The sequence below is a fragment of the Crocodylus porosus genome, unplaced genomic scaffold (genome assembly GCF_001723895.1).
Source record: "Crocodylus porosus isolate Cpor-Errol unplaced genomic scaffold, CroPor_comp1, whole genome shotgun sequence".
NCBI classification, from domain to species: Eukaryota; Metazoa; Chordata; order Crocodylia; family Crocodylidae; genus Crocodylus; species Crocodylus porosus.
In genome coordinates, this window is record NW_017728945.1 from 1731609 (window position 1) to 1748727 (window position 17119).

General features: G+C 56.9%; 1 protein-coding gene across 3 annotated transcripts in view; it reads left to right on the plus strand.

Annotated features, from left to right (window-relative positions):
* NFIC (nuclear factor I C) overlaps positions 1 to 17119 on the plus strand; it is a 184898-nt gene that overhangs the window by 148340 nt on the left and 19439 nt on the right. For 2 of the 3 annotated variants that reach the window (XM_019550589.1, XM_019550590.1), the window contains exons 5-9: positions 234 to 357; positions 2789 to 2913; positions 10031 to 10159; positions 11074 to 11258; positions 15049 to 15208. In XM_019550589.1, the coding sequence (XP_019406134.1) occupies positions 234 to 357; positions 2789 to 2913; positions 10031 to 10159; positions 11074 to 11258; positions 15049 to 15208 (723 nt within the window). The remainder of the gene's footprint in view (positions 1 to 233; positions 358 to 2788; positions 2914 to 10030; positions 10160 to 11073; positions 11259 to 15048; positions 15209 to 17119) is intronic. The other variant, XM_019550591.1, reaches the window with a different exon arrangement.

Consider the following 17119-nt stretch of genomic DNA (forward strand, 5'->3'; position numbering starts at 1 on the left):
CAGAGCCCCTGCAAGACACCGGTTAGGACTGGTGAAAAGGCAGGGAGGCTGTTGGATCTGGGGCTGAGTGTACCACTGGGGCAGGTTAAGAGATACAGTCAGCAAATGCTTTTCCCTTGGCACAGGCCCAGGGAAGCCTGGGATGGGGGCACTGTGCCCAGCATGGGTGAGCACACCCTTCCAGCCCTCCCCCATTGCCTCTCTGACGCACCTCTCTCTGTTGTGGTCCACAGCACCGGTGGTGACGGGTACAGGGCCAAACTTCTCTCTGGGAGAGTTGCAAGGTCATCTGGCCTATGACCTGAACCCCTCGAGCACCGGGATGAGGAGGACGCTCCCAAGCACCTCCTCCAGTGGGTACGTACTAGCGGGTCCAGGAGGAGACGGCACAGAGCGGATGGAAAAGCTAAGGCAGGTCTGGGCTTGGCTTGGCTGGTTTGGCCCTTCCCTAGAGCCTGCCTGTGCCTCGCAGCATGGGAAGGCCCAGCCCTATGCATATCCTTAGCTGGTGCATGGAGCCTGCATGAGAGTCATGTGAGCACATGCAGAGCTGCCCAGGCACTCGTGCACACATGGCGCGTCCATTCTGAGGGATGCCCGCGATGCACAAAGGGGGGCACTCACTCATGGAAGCAGAGCCTGGCGCCGTGCACATTGGACATGGAGTCACCTGCCTCCTCCCTGAATGTCCACGTGGAGACAGCCCCTCCAGAGATCCCAGCAAGGAGACGGGGCCACGCAGGGAACCACCCACACACATCTCACACGTGGGATCATGTGGACAGTCCTCTCCCTCACAACACATGCAGCGCAGAGTTGTGAAACAGCTCCCCTGGCCCTGCTCTGCTCCGTGCCCCTCGGTATAAATCCAGGTCCAGCTTTATCCTGGCTGGGGCTGCCAACTGGGGCCAGGCAGGTGGGCACAGCCAGCTTGCCTGGGTTCCTCTCCTCCCCTTCATTCTTTGCCCTCTCCCTGCCTGACACGGCCACCTAGGTGAATGCATTCCTTCCAACCTGGCCTAGAGCCGAGCTGGGGCTGTCTCACCAGGCAATACAACCCTAGCCTGGATGGGGATGGGGAGGGAGGAGGAGAGCGCTTATTGTTTAACCTCATCAGCGCTGCCTCGCATGCCAGGGACATGGGGCCCAGCACAACCCTGCAGGGAACAGATCCAGCAGTAAAAGGGTTAACCTGCGTGTTTTTTTGGCGTTGTGGCTTCCAGGCCCAACTTCGAATGCCCTTGACCTTGGCAGCTGTAGTGCTGGAAGGGGGTGGGGGAGATGGTCTTGTCAGCTCTCGCAGGCGAAGCAGGGCCAAGGCTACTTATGACTTGGATGGGTGACAGGCTGAGGAGCCCTGAGGTTCTGCAGACAATAGCTGGGTGACCCAGCAGTGGGGGCTGTTCCCTGTGACGCAGGCCTGGAGCTGTGCCCCAGCACACTGCTCGGGGCCACGCGCTGCTGGAGGTGATTTCCTCTGGAACAGACCTCTGAGGCTCAGGGAACTTTTGGAATGAGCAGAACTGCTAGCACCAGACACAGCTCCCACCCTCAGGTGGGTGGATCTGCCTCCCTCGACTCCCTCTCATGGTTCCCAAGAATATGGTCTTCATCACTTCCTGTCCCAGACACGGTGGCTGTCAAAGAGCCCCCGCGCTCCATCCCAGGCGCCCTGTGCACAGGGAGATGGGAGCTATTGTTTAAGTGCCCTGTCATGACAGTCGGTACAAGATCACAGGCTGGGGGAGCTGAGCGCTTGCTTTGGGCCTTTGGGCAGCGGTCCGTCCTGGGCTGGGTCTGGGAGCAGAATTTGGCCCAGAGCAGCCTTGCTCTTTGCCGGGACAGGCCCACTAGATATTAGATAGGTTGTAGCTGCAGTCTCAGCTGAAAGGACAAAGTGAGCAGCACAATGCCCTGAGTTTATATACAGCTGCATTAAGCATCTTGAAACTCTGCTGGGCCAAGTTCATTTCTGGTGTAACTCGATTAGTGTTGCGGTGAGAACAGACTCTGTGGCACCCTGTGAGGAGCCCACCCCTGGCGCCCCATTTGTAGTGGTGTGGTGCCAAGCCTCCATCCTTGCTGCTAAAATCCACTGCCTTGTTGTAAGGATCCCAAAGCAAAGCCCTCTGGATGTTGGGTTTCCAGTCTCTGGTTCTCCCGATGTGCAGACCCCCGTGACCTCCACAGACCCACTGCTCCACTGGAGAGTATCCCTGTAGCTAAGAAAGCTTTCCAGTGGCTCTGGGGCTGGATGACCCTCGGCTGTTGACTTATGGGATAAGGGCTACAAGACCGCCCCAGACTTGCTGAGGGTCAAACAGCAAATCAGAGGTCTGGACTCCTGTCCCTGACAAACCATTGCATGACACTTCCCTCCTCGAGCTGACAGTAGAGCCCAGGTGTCTCAGCTCTCAGTCCTTGGCTCTGCCCAACAGACTGGTCCACGCTGGAGCTGCTGGTGGGACCCAGGAGTCCTAGCTCCCATCCCCCAGCTCTGTTCAGGAAGCAATTCCAGTGAAATGGCTTGGTGCCTGGGTATTATTGAGGTGATGTTGTTGCCATGATGGTCCAGGAGGTACATGAAAAGCAAGAATTCTTGTGGGCAATATCTTTTATTGGACCAGCTGTATGAATGGTACAGATATAGGCAAGCTTTTGAGTATCACAGTGCTCTTCCTCAGGCCTCGGAGACAAAAGCAGACACAGCTGGGCTAAACGGCAGCTGGAACGGATGCCTGGACACAGCCCTGTGGGTTAATCACTACTAACCACATCCCTTCCCCAGGAGTAAACGGCACAAATCTGGCTCCATGGAGGACGACATAGACACGAGCCCGGGGGGAGAGTACTACACCTCACCCAACTCGCCCACGAGTAGCAGCCGCAACTGGACAGAAGACATGGAAGGGGGTAGGTCTGCCATCCATGCGGTACCTGCCCCTCTCCCCGGTGAGGCAGCCCCCGCCTGCAGGGCCCAGGCTGGCCTCTGATCCCACTGTCTCTTCCTGGCTTTGTGTCAGCTTGGCTTCCGAGGTGGTTACAAGTTCAGGGAGGCCCTGCAGAGGGAGGGAGGGTCAGGGCATGGGGCAGGGCAGGGATGGGGCTCTTCCCGTCTGGCCCCCGAAGGACCTCCTTCTAGGTCTGCTTTGCATTGCAGCGGACGTGGCCACATGCACAATACCTCTTGGGGCTGAGCTGAGTTCAGGGGCAAATTCCACAGGACAAGTGGCCACAGGAGCAGGAATTGCAGCCCAGTCTCTCCAGGGCTGCGCTAGAGGCTGTGTATCCTCTCCAGGCGCACACGGATCACTAGGGCAGTGTCCCGTGGTCTGTTGGCATTTCGATAGTCCTGCCCAGGAAAGCCCCTTGGGTGCCCCCAGGATATCCCTGATGGAGGCACTCATGGGGTGTCCCCAGTGCAGGGTCTCTGGTGGGGCCAGATTCCCACTGTGGCTGTCTGAATGAATCTGCTGGCAGAGATCAGATGCTTGCTCCAGTAGTCCCCCCATGCAGGAGCCCACAGAGCCCCCACTCCCGTGCACCGGAGGGCCAGGCCTGCCTGTCTCCCACACTCATCTACCTACCCCATAACCCCTCAGCGTCACACTAGCCCTGCACCCCGGCCAGGCGCCTGCCTGCCCCGCCACTGCCCGCGCCACAGGTGCCTGATATTATTGGGGACAGCTTGCTTTTCTTGTGTAGGTTTTTGTCTTCCTGTCTAGACAGCCCAATTAGCTGTTCATTAAGAAAGGGGAGGAGTGGGACGGGCTGAGCTAATTAAAGTGATACTGCCCCTTTTTCAGATGCCTGCTTCCCAGACTCCCACGCTCCTGGGTTTCTCTCCTTAGAGCCATGGAAGGGGTGAGGGGAGGGGGGGGAGTCTTTGCAACTTTTACTTTGTTTTAATGCAGCAATATCTATTCCCCGCTCCCTCTCCTGCCTCCTGAAAGCACCACTTGCAGCCCAAACTGGGGAGGGGGTGGCTCACAGACTTTGCTGGGAAGAGCAGGTGTCCCTCGGATGCTGGAGAGCTGCTGGGCTAGAGCCATGGGGGATGCCAGCAGCTACGTGACAGAAAGTGGGCTTGCCACCAGTTTTACCTGTCCAGGGACAATTTTTAAGGGGCCATTTTGCTTTCAAACTGGGAGCATAAGTCTGGTCCGTTGCCCTCAACATCCATACAACCCCAATCCCAACAGCCCCACTCTGTGTGTGTGCGTGCATGTGTGTCCATTTGAGTGCTTGCATGCATGCGTGTCTGCTATCACAGATCTGCCCCTTTCAGGGGGAGCTTTTCCTTGAGGCACCCCAAGAAGCAGCCTCATTTGCTCTCCCCAAGGACCCCCAGTGCCAATTCGAAGGGACAAGCCTTTGGCTTTGAGATCGCAGCTCCTCTCTGTCCCTGGCTTCCCTGGTGATCAGTGGCACTCCCCACTCAGAGAGCTCCTTCGTTCAACTCAATGATCTCCCGAGGTCCCTTCCAGCCCTGATGTCTATGAAATCTATGAAAGGGGGGTATTCCTCCTCAAAGAGGGTTCAGAGACTCCCCAAGCTGCACAAGAGGCAGTCTTTATTGTGCCATGCAGTTCCCCCAGTCCTCCCTTGGACTCTGCTGTCTCACTAGCTCTATCCTGGGACTATGCCTTTCTCTCCCCATCTCTCTCAGAGCCTCATTCTTCCTCTGGCCCAGTCAGCCACACTCACAGCAAAACTGCTGCAAAAGGATGTATCAACCCAGGCACCAGCACCCAGTCAAATGAAACACATTATGGGGAAACAGCTGGGGAGCAGTCTCTGTGGCCTGTTGCAAGCCCCAGATGGTCACCTTCCCTGGGCACGACAAGGGCTTTCTAGGTGTCCTGTTTATGAAGCTGTTCACAGCAAAGCCTGCTCACGCTGAGCTGCCCAACGTGTTCCCCAGCAGGGGCAAAGGGGCCAGGAACAGGTTTCAGCTGGATGGTAGAGAAGGTTTCTCACCCTTGGAGCAGGAAGGCTGGGGAATACCAGCAGTGCCCAGACACCCGGCTGGCTGCGAGGTGAGCCTCTGGGAACTTGCAGGCACCCGGCCATCCCTGTGTTCCTACTTTTTGGACAAAAATAACTTATTTTTCCCTAAATGATTTTTTTCCAAAAAAAATAGTTGAGCCCTGCTGAAGCGTGGGGACATTAACAGACCAAACGCACTAGGCGGCTATTTAAACAAAGAAAAGTTGTTCGCACCAAACAGTAGCAAACCCCCTTATCCAGCTGCCTGTTCTCATTGCTATTCATTGCTGATAGCAAGAGCCCCCCATCTGCGGTTCTTGCAGTTCTTTCGACCTGTCATTAAAGACCAGCTTCTAATAGCGACCGGATCTTGCTGGCGCCTGGGGTGCTGCTCCAGATAGATTTCACAGGATTTTTCAGTAGATCTTTTGCTCTGGTTATGGCTCTGCCTCAGGGGCCAGCAGGAGAGTGCAGTAAAACTTGAAGTCCAAAAAAAAAAAAGGGTTAGGTAAAAAATGTAGATTTGGCCTCATGGACCCATTTTCGCCTCTTTTTTGCCAAATTGTTTGCATCCAGGGAAAAAAAAACCAAAATATTTCAAGAATGTTTCTGTTTTCCCATTCACTTCTGCGCCTCGCTTGGCTGCCCCCCTCCATTTTATTTTTTTAAAAAGGGCTTAAAAATTGCTCCAGGACAGCTAATGTGTCTCGTTCAAACCCAAACAATTGCTTTTGTGTATCCTGGAGTTGTGAGCAAACTGCATGAGATCTGCAGAGTGCCAGGCAGGCTACTCTGGAGGACTGCAGAACAGAAATGTCACTAGGACCTCAAACTTAGATTGTACTTTGGGTGTTGTCAACTAGGGGCTTGCACTGGGACCAGTTTACCCCTAGCAAGCAGCTGAATACCTTTGGGGTGGCTCTTCCTTACCCACTGGCCTACAGAGCAGTGCAGGGCCCAGATCAACCAGCGCACACGGCACATTTGAAGGTAGGAGCTAACCAGTAGACAGAACTGTCCTTAGGGGGTGCGAATCGGGATGACTACCTGAGACCCTGCGCTTTGGGGGGCCCTGTAGAGCCAGGCCAGCTTCACGTCCGGCCACTCGCCATCCCCTCCTTCCCCCACCACCATGCCACCGCCAAGTCCAGGCCCCGTACCCTGCTATGGTCATCTCTGCCGGTAGATACAGACTAACTGACTGATCGGGACCACTGAGATGATAGAAGTCAGCTTGAGGGGTGCAAGTGTCAGCACAGCAGCTGCTGAGACTTTGTAAGCATCTCGGCAAAGGAGGATTGCTAAGAGGCAGCATTGTGGTTTGCAGGGCAGCCTGTATGTGTATCTATACCCGCAGTTCAATCCCGTGCCCTCCCAAGGCTGCTGTCTCCTAGTTGAGCAGCATAGGCTGAGGAATGCTGTCCACAGGGGCAGGCTGGTATGGTCCAGAGCCAGCGTATTGCGGGAGCCCAGGCATTCTGCACTGCACACACAAAGCTGCCCTGGGAGCAGCATCCTTGTGGTCTTTGAAGTGATTTGCTCTGACTTACGCAGCTGGGAGTGCAGAGCTGGGAATGGTGCTGTGTGTCCAGGATCCCCACCCCTGCTCCCCCCCAACACCTGCTCCGTTCACTGCCCTGCACACCTGCCCTGCAGCTTGCTTCTCATTTCTTATGGTTAGCTCCCTATGGTGGAGTCTTGGCTCAGTGGCTCTTGAAGTCATCAGGGATCAGAGAGGTGCATCAGCTGCAGGTGTGTGTGCACAGACACACATCCATGTGCTCTGGTGTGTGTGGATGTGTGCATGTATTTTCATGTGTGGGGGCATATCTGTGAGTTCACCTGTGCCTGAGAATGAGCAGATGTTTTCATTTGTGTGTACGCATGCATGCATTTGTGTGTGGAGGTGTGCTTTTGTATGTGTGCTCACGTATATGTGCATGTGTATATGTGTTCACATGGGTTTGTGTTTATGTGCAAATGTGTAAGTGCACACGCTGTTTCATATGAGTGCCCCCCACCCCGCCCCACCGCCCTCCTGAGCCTGGCATCCCAGCAGTGCACTACGCCGACTGGTGGGGGCAATAAGCCTTGTGAGAAGTGACGTGCTTCGCCGGCGCGTCGGAGGGGGGTTTATTTCAATCCTGTACTGGATGTTCTGTGAAATCCTCCTAAATGAACGTCTGACAAAGGGCTAAACCCATTAACGCCAGCTAGGCCACATGGCCACAGCTAAAGCCTCTGTGTCATTGTGGCAGCAGGATCGCCTCCCTCCAGGAGTGCCAGCCCATGGCACAACCCATGCCCCCACTTAGGGCCAGGTCCCTAATATGCTGTCATGGGAATGGGCAGAGAAGCAGACCCCCTTTTTAGTGAGGTGCCCAGCATCCTGCAGGGACTTACAGGGCCTGGGCACAGGGCAAGGAGGACTGCAGGATTTCCTGGCACAGAGGTACCAGGGAAAGCAATGGTGGGGCTGAGTGCAAGGAGGGCAGAGAGAGGGACACAAGATTGAGCTGGGGAGTTGGCAGCAAAGGAGGGGCAGCAGAGAAATAGGGAGAGGGGTGGATGGAGGCTGCAGTCCATCTGCCACTGTCATGTCCAGCCAACAGAGAGGCCAAGGAAGAGGGAGCAGACAGGGAAGGAACCAGTGCACAAAGGTGGCTCTGTGGCATCCTATGTAGACCCCCTTCTGGGCTGCCCTTGGGGGCCGGAGACCCTGGTATGGGTACAGTACCTCCGGGGCAGCCTGCCCCCCCCACGCTGTGCAGCACAGGAGAGCAAGCACGCACCTCAGCGCCCTCCCCAGCACTCCGGTGCCTGGGGCTGCCTGCATCAGACCTAGGTCGCACCGCACGGGGGGCTTTCTCTTATGGCCTAAGGAAGGGCAGTGCATGCCCCAAAGCTTGTGAAACTCTTCTCCCAGCTATATGATTGGTCCAGTAAAAATGTCACAAGAAGCCCCTGGTGTAGTGACCCGACGGGGCCACAGGGGAAGAAGGTGTCCTATCCATCAGCATGGAAATGTCCCAGGCAAGGAAGCTTCCACATCCTGTGGGCAACAGCCTCCCCATCAGGATGGTTTCCCTGCTCCGAGGCCTCCTATCAGCCTTCCCACCCCCCAGCCAGCCTGAGCCCGCCCCTCCTCCTTGGTGTTTATGCCATTCAGATCCTCGTGCTCCGTCTCATATCTCCTCCCGGTCAGTGCCCGGCCAAGCCAGACATATTTTTAGTTCTCTTAATCTTCCCTCATAAATCAGCAGCCAACTGTCTGAGCTGGGGCCCAGAATGGGGCAGGGCAGGGCTGGGCTGCAGGGTGTCCTGTCCCATGCCTGCCGGTGACTCAGCACGACCTGCTGCCCCACTGGACAGGTGAGGGGCAGGGAGTGCTGGCGGCGCTCGGGGCTAGGGGAAGAAACAGCATCTTCCTCCTGTTTGTTCGCCCCTGCCTTCCCAGACCTCCCTGTCCCACCTGGGCAGAAAGCCACAGCCCAGCAGCCTTGCTGGGCTCCGGGGCAAGGTGCCCGACTCCCACAGAGAAACTGGGGGGAACATACGTGGCTTCGTTTTCCTTGGGCCCTGGAGCACCCCGGGGTGTGCTTGGTTCCAGTTGTGTGGCCCCACTGCAGTCTGGCACCAGTAACGTAACCAGCCTGGGCCTGCACTTGCTGTGCCCCGGGCCTGTTCTCCTGCCCTGGGCTTGTTGGGAGGAGGCAGACCCGGGGCAGGTTAGAAATGCTGTCCTGTGCAGGGGTAAACTGGGAGCAGGTGGTGAAGGGCACAGGCTTCCTCACTAGAAAGGGGAGAGAGACTTTCATCCCACGGATCCTCCGCAGATGCACACGCACACACATGCTGGCATGCCAGTGTACACCTGCACTCACACACCTGCAGGTCACGTGCATACACATCCACACACCTGTGGGTACCTACACACACATCCACTCACACCCCTGCACACACAGCAGCAAACCCTTCATCACAAACACACCTGTACACCCAGGCACACACATGCACATCTGTGCACACCCACAACATACACACAACACAGCACATCTGCTCCCATTTACACACACGCCTGCACATCCACTTGAGTACACACACACGTGCACACATCCCATACCTGCACACCCAGCTGTACACATAGCTGCCCAGCCATACCCATCCATGTGCACACAGCACGGCTGTGCCCGCCCTGGGAGTGGTCCAGTTGACACTTAGGCATCCCCAGAGGCCAGTGCTGGCAGAGCTGACATGCCCTGCTTAGCAAGTGACTTGGGCCCTCAGTTTCTACCTCCTTAGCCAAGAGCAAAGTGGCTGCTGCCTGTGGGCCCAAGGTCTCTCTTGGGGCTCCTGTGCCCCCTGCCGTCTCTGCCGCAGCAGTAACCTCCCCATATTCTCCAGGCTGATCTTCCGACACCAGTGCCCCCATTCATCTCCCCTGTTCCTCAGCTCGATGGGCTCAGTGCAGCAGTTATCCTTGCTGTCTCCAGACACGGCCAGTGCTGGGGTTAGCCTCACTGCAGGGATGGGACGTTCCTCAGTGCAGCCCCAGACACTTGAAACACCCTCTCCCTACCCCGGTCAAGGAGCTCCCATTAACCCCTAGCTGCTTGGCATGTGTGCGCCCCCTCCTGACACCAGTGCATACTCCCACCCTAGTGTGCCCCCCACCCAGGCTGAGGTGAACAGCCCAGCTAGGCCCAACCAAAGGGGTTTCTTCTCCTCCGTCCCTAGGCTGTCGAGCAGGCTTGCCAGCCCATCAGGGCAATTGTTTCTCACTCAGGATTACTGTCCTACTGGATCAGAGTGCTGGCCTGGCTAGGCCAACGTGCAGCCCCGATAGCAGCACCCCAGAAAAGTCAATAAAAACATGGGCTGGGGGTGTGGGAATAGCCTTCCTAACCTGGGGGAGATCAGGCTATGCAGTGAAATGCTCCCCTGGTAGAACCACTCAACTCAGACCCAGCTACATCCCTCCCCTTTGTCTCAACCTTAAGAAAGGTGGTACCCTAACGATTGCTGCTTTTTTGGCCCCCAGGCATCTCCCCCACCGTAAAAAAGACAGAGATTGACAAGTCACCTTTCAACAGCCCGTCGCCCCAGGACTCCTCCCCAAGGCTGAGCAGTTTCACGCAGCACCACCGTCCAGTCATCGCCGTGCACAGCGGTAAGTCAGGCGCCTCTGGGGCGTCCTCTCGGAGTCTCCCAAAGCACAATGGCATGGCTCTCTTGCTGTGTGATGTCAAGACAGTCATGGCCTGTGTGACATCAGGACAGATGCAGGTGGCCACACTGCTGCAAACACAGTGGGGAACTGCTGGGGGACCAAGTGGTGCTGTACAGACCCATGGGAACACAGCCAGCCTGTGCTAAGGAGCTTCTGAGCTGAAGCAGAGGCCATGCAGGCACGGGGAAGCCAGGAAGTCTCTGTTCTGTTTGGGCCCACATCCATGCGGGGAGGCAGGAGCAGATAGAGTTCAGCCAGGCATCCAGCTCCCTCTGGGACTGATGGTTAGTGTGGACTGAGCCTATGTAACCTGGCAGAGAGGGGGGCTATGACGGGCATCTGTGCCAGGCCATTCCCACAGCAGCTTCTCTAAGTGGGGCTGAACTGGAAGTGACCATGGGTACCACTGTTCATGTACCGAGCATGCCTCCTGCACCAGGCGAGGCGTCCATGCCTCCCCCTCCTGAAAGGCAGGTAAGGATCCTTGTTCTCACTTCACAGAGGGGAAACTGAGGCACAGTAAGATGTTTGGTGACTTGCCCAAGACCACAGCACGGAGTCAGTGTCAGAGGCAGGGGGAGGGAGAGCCCCTGGCTCCCTGACCTGTGTCTGGATCCCACTCCCCCACCTCACTGCCCATGTGCTGTGTGACAGAGACATAGGTGTGAAGTAGCTTGGGTCACAAGGGGCTGCCAAAACAGGGGCCTTCTCAGGGGCCTTTCTCCTGCTGCCATGAGCCCAGAGTGCTCCTGGGGTGGGGCTGGGGAGCAGGAGCGGGCGCTGGGTGTGTCTGCCTGGCCTGGTTCTTGGAGTGAAGGCCGCCCGGTCTCCTGTTTGTCTCTCTCCCCCTCCAGGTATCGCTCGAAGCCCACACCCTTCATCTACTCTGCATTTCCCCACCACCTCGATTCTCCCCCAGACAGCGTCCACCTACTTCCCCCACACCGCCATACGGTACCCGCCTCATCTCAACCCGCAGGACCCTCTGAAAGATCTCGTCTCCTTGGCCTGCGACCCGTCCAATCAGCAGCCTGGACCGGTAAGGAGCTGGAGAATCGTCCCTTTCTCTCCCTCCCACCACCACCGTTCCCCGCCTGGGGCCTGGGTGGGGGAGAGGTCCTGACTGGGCCGATACCGCTGGGCTCCTGCCAGACTGGCTGGGTATATCCCTCCCTGAAAGCAAGTCATGAGGCGGGACCAACCCAATGCAAAAGACTCAATGGCACCTCTGAACCCCTGATTATCCCTGTTTTGTGGTACAGCCAGTCCCGAGGCAGTCGGGGTTGGGGCTGAAGGAGCACCTGGCCAGTAGGTTAGATAGAGTGGTCTGTCTGGCTCCTGCAGGCCAGGACTTCCTTAGCACACATCGAGCACACCATGCACGCCCCTGTGTAAGGGCTCGCCTGGTGCTTTGTTCAGTGCTTCAAGTGGGCTGGCTTGAATACAGTTGCAGAAGACACCTTTATTTTGTACCATCTAGGGCAAGCGGTGCTGCCTGACCCACTGCCCCCTGTCCTGGCAGGAATGTGGAAGACAACGGATGTGGGGCTGGTGACGGACCCCATCATCCCTCACAGACCACTCCAAGCACTAGTTTGGCTGGCATTTAGGCTTGTGCTGACCCCTGCGTGAGGACATACCTCACCCTGGGAGAACTTCCTCTCACGTGCTGCAAAGAGATAAGAGCCCTAACTCTTTCCCTAGCTGAAGGGGGCGGGTAGGAAAACCCTGTCCCGACCCCCCTCCCCAGGAGGTACCCTTCTTCCCCTGGGACAGCAGGGACCATGGCCCAAGAAAGCCAATCCCTGGCAGCACAGGCTTGATTAGCTTCAAAATTTTTCTTCCTGTTAAATTCATTGAAGGAGGACTAAGGGGGGTGGTGGAAAACATGGACTCAGACCTTCCCCAAAGCCCAGGGAGCTGCACAGCTCTAACCTGCTGGTGAAGAGCAGGAAATGAAACAGTGAGCGCATGGCGGGGAATGAGCAGCCTGAGCCAGTGGGGAGGGGAAAGTCAGTCTTTGAACGGCTATCGCTCATAACATTTGATGGTGCCAGTGGCACGGAGCAGGCTGAAAAGCCAATGGGCAGGCAGATGGACAGACAGACTTGCAGAGTAAAGAGCTACTGAAATCCTAAACTCCATCCTTGGTGAATGCGAAGGACACGTGGACATTATTTCATTGCCCATCCCACCAGCCATGAACTGCTTCAGAGTCCAGGAAAGTGCCAGGCGTGACCCCTGCCCGGCTGTACTGCCCAGCTGTAGTGCCCTGCCCTGGGTGGGCACCACAGGTTCTTCCTGACTCCTGGAGCACGGGAATAGCTGGGCACACATTTGTGCCCCGCTTGCCCCATGCTTGGAGCTGAAGGGCAGCCCCCGGTCCATCTTATGTAGTGGTCCGTCCTTGGAGGGGGCAGCAGGGAGGGGACTGTTCTTTCTGTGTCATCTTGTACTATGAACCCCCTTCTCGGCTTCGCCGGACCCTCCTTCCCTACCCCCTTGCAGTACCTTGGACAGCTCCGAATACGAGGGACAGGCGCGGCCCACCTCCCACCTCCCGCGTTGCCCACACCCCAGCACCAGCGCGCTCCCTTTGCTGTCTGTAGTAGTGGTGCTGGGCCAGCTGCCCCATGCATGGCCCGTGAGTGACCCCAGCCTTCAGCTCATCTCTGCACACTTGCCCTTGGGCTCCCTTCCCCAGCGTGGGACTTTGGCTGCGCCCCAGCCGTGCCCCTGTTCCCAGCCCATATCTATTCTGCTGCCAGGAGGCATCCTCTGTCTTCCCAGCTCAAGCATGTTGCCTCATTCAGCCCCTTTCCTGGTTCCCCTCTGTGGGCTGCAGTTGAGTTTTGCACCCACTGCAGGGGACTTCCCCAGAGAGACTCCCCTCTCCCATGGTGAACAAGAAACCTCTGCTTCTCCACTGGCCCTCCTAGAAGGAACAGGCCTCCTCGGGGACATTTCACCACCCTCATTCCCCACATCCATAGGGACGCTGATAGAAAACTGCTGTCATCAGGGCTAGCAACCAGGGCTAGACTCCCTGCACTGGATATCCCAGCACCCGCTAGTTGAGCGAAGGAAGTCAATTCTCCCACCAGGTAGCAGTAGCAAGTTGCTATCATCCCCACAGTGGCCACCAGCAAGTAACATGACCCCACGCCCCAAGCTTGCACATCACTCTCATGGTGTACCAGGAACAACCCCAGGAGCCTTTGGGGGTTTCTCTCTCAACTCATTTTGGCCCCAGAAGGATAGGAGGCTAAGAGGATATTCAAGACACCTGTTCAGCAGCCTTCTGCACCACTACTGGGTCTCCTTAAACTCCTAGGCAGAGGAACCAGAAAGCCAGAGGCCAGAGTGAGGGGCATGGTTAAAATCCCCCCATCTCCCTCCTTCCTTGAAACCCAGCTCTGTGGAGAGTACAAGGAGATCTCCCCTGTGCTGCCTGCTGCTGCCCTCCCCCTTTGAAGTGCAGGGAGCAGCACCCAGGATCCCAGGCAGCAGGCAGGGCTGGCTGGAGGCATTTCCAGCAGGAAAGGCAGAAGCCCCCTGCCAGTGTCAGGTAGGGGAGATTACAAAGGAGCCTTTGAAAGTCACAGTGGGTGGAGACGGAAAGGAGTGGGCTCCACAGCCTTTGAAGCCTTTCTCTGGCTCCTCCGTCTTCACCAGGCCCCTCACCCCCAGGTTTTTGATGTACCAGCAATTGCTTCCCAGCTGCCTGTGCGCCACCCAGCTGGGTGCCCCTTCCCCACGGGTGGTCTCTTCAAAGAGCTCCCTGCTGTCTCAGCTACCTGCAGCAGAGACGCTGCCCAAACCAGGGCCCAACTACAGAATTCAGCCCGTACTGCTGCTTTTGAACGCTGAGCTGAATTTGGCCAGTTTTAGTGAGTTTAAAGAGAGAGGCTGTGAGCGCAGGGCCCTGCCGGCACCCATTGATCTGGTTGTGTACCCCCTGTTATCCCTGCGCAGGGCTGCCCCCGACAGCACTGCTATTGTTCCACTGGCGCCCTTCGCTCCTGACCCACGGCCCCTGCTTCTATGGTACTGGCTTCCCTGCTCCTGCTCTGCCTCTCAGGCCCAGCCTGCAGCCTCCGGCTACTCCAGCCAGTGGTGCCGACAGAGCCGTTCTGGTCCCCTCGGCCCCGGCTGCATGTTCCTGCTGCTTGTGGCTAAGCCTGTGGTATTGCGTGGCTGTTTGGTGATCTAGAGCAACACCCACTAGGGACTGATCTGGGACCCAACAAACTCGTTCCACTGGTGAGCCAGGCATTGGGGAAGCCCCGGTTCTTGCCATGGGGCTCAGTTGCTGGCTTTATCCAGAGGATCCTCTGCTTCTCCTCTGTGTGCCAGGGCCTCGCCTCAAACAGGCCTAGTGCTAGTGTAGGGTATCAGAGGTGGCAGGTGCTGGGCTGCTGGCCTAGGCCAGGCCTCTGAGTGACTGCAAGCCTGCATGTACCATGGCCTGGGACCCTCTGTGATGTCCCTGACTTTAGGGACACCCCTTGGCTTTGTGTCCGCTCTTTTCTATCAGCTGGTGCCAGAAGCCCCTCCTTCCCAGCAGCCCTGGGGACCCTCAGGGTCAGTCAGGATTCAGCTCAGGGCTCCATGCCCATACAGTCCTATGGGCACGAGGGGGCTCTCCTCTCCCTGCCTCTGTCCTACTGCTGCTGCGGCCCCTGTCCTACCTCCCACCGGTGCCTCCCCTGAAGCACTGGGGGGAGGCTAGCACTGGCAGCCCTGGGCAGGGCACACCAGCTGGGCTCTGTGCTGCTCTTGCTTCCTAATGGCTTGCTGTTTGTTTTTTGTCTGTGTTGTGTCCCCAGTTAAATGGAAGTGGTCAAGTGAAAGTGCCCAGCCACTACATTTCCACCCAGATGCTGGCGCCGCCACCTCCCCCTGGCATGCCCCGGTTGGCAATCTCTCCTGACACCAAATCCACCACGACAACTTCCGAGGGCGGGACGACCTCACCGACATCACCCAGTAAGCAGCCCGCGGTGCCACCAACCCTTGCTGGCATGTCCTGGTGCCATCCGTCCAGTCAGGCCTCGCCCTGCCATTCCCATCATACATGCCTCCCCCTGCCTTCTGGCTACCCTTCTCCCATCTTGCTGGCAACCTGGCTTCATTTAAGTGCTTCTGAGCAGCGGGGGCAGTCTGCAGGCTGTGCCTGGGAGCGAGGGACTCAGGGGCTGGTGTGTGGCGCCATGTCGTAGACAGGGACCCCCTGTCCACTAATGAGCAAAAGCAGTTGCCACCTGACAGCCTGTGTGGAATGAGTTTGCTGGGTCTCAGTTAGTTCTCAATGGGCAGGTCTTTTCATCCCAAGCCCAGGTTAGTCCTCAGGGACATTCTCCCCAGAGAAGCCATGGGTGCTGGGCTGCCTTTGTTCTCATAAGACCTGGCCCCTGGGTCAGGTCAGGGCAGCACACTGCTGGGGGAGATTTCCCAAGCAGGTTGGTAGGGTATCGGTCTCTGCTGCAGCTGCTCTAACATGCGCAGAGGAGAGTTACTGGGCAGCGGATCTGAGCTGATGCTGTTGAGAACCCCCACCCAGGGCTGCTTCCCAGTCCACCCAGTGACCCTGTGCCCTCAAGAGCCTTCTCCAAGCATGTCTCACTAAACTGGTAGGTCTGTAAAACACAGGGTGTCGGGGAGAGTCAGGACTCCTGGGTCTATTCCTTTCTCTGACCCATGATTCCTACCAGTCTTGAGCAAACTATGTCACCTCTCTGTGCCTCAGTTTCACCCTCTGAAAAATAATGGAGGTGGGATGCTGCCTGGGGTGGCAGTAAGGTTTTTTGGCGCATTGGGAGCTCAAGATGAAAGTGTTTGAGCAGGGTGGTTTTGGCTTGCTCACCCCATCTGCCTGCATGGTGCCCTGGATGGCCTAGCCAGTCTGAACCATGATTCCCTTGCATGCAGCAGGCCAGCCTGCATTTGGCATAGGTAGCACCTGCTGGACTGTCTCTTCAGCAGGGGAATTGTTACTCCTGAGTCCTGTGTTAAGAGTTTCATGCTTCTGTCCCATGGAGCTCTCAGGAGATGCATGGAAAAAAACCACAATGGGGCAAGCTGCAAAACCCTTGGGCTTTAAAGGAAAGAGAAATTTAAAGAGTGAGCAAAGGGCTTTGCTAATGCTGGCAACCTAGTTCCAACCATGATCATCTCCAGGGCAGCTCATGCAGCACGTCAGTCTGAAGGCCTGACCTGGTCCCCACAGAAGTTGGGAGAAGCATTTGGATGGCATTGTTTCCTAGAGTTGCTGAGCATCAGCAGTGGCACTATTGACCTAGTGAGGCTCTTGGCTGCTTTGGAGAACAGACCCACCAGCAACTGGTGGTGCCCCAGCCCTTTCCTTGGTACCAGCAACTGTGATGCAATGTGGCTTTGCAATAGAGCCAAGTAGGGGACTCAGGATTGGACAAAACAGGGACTGCTACCTCCATGGCTTCCTTGCCGTCCAGTCCACCTGCCACCATCCTGCTCTGTCTGCCCACTGTTAGATAGCACAGCCCAGAGAGCATCTTCTCAGCTTTGCTTGGCTGCCAGTTGTCTCATCAGGACAATCATGGTGGGCAAGTCACACTGGGGAATCCCTGTGCAACATCAGCATCTCATCACGAATCGCACCGCAGAGGCTGAGCTCTCTGGGCACTGCTGCTGCCCCCTGACCTGGGGGGATGGCACATCGGTGCAAGGCACTGGCATGGCTCAGAGCTGCCTGTGTGTGAACGTACACTAAACTGCAAAGCAGCAGAGCTGAGTGCCAGCCCTGTGTGGAGTTGAAACAGCTCATCCATGCCAGGCCCTGCCTCTGTGAAGAGAATACCTTACCTGCTAGAGAAATGTAACTGCTGCACTTAAATATTGTTGGATAGTAAATAGATGGAT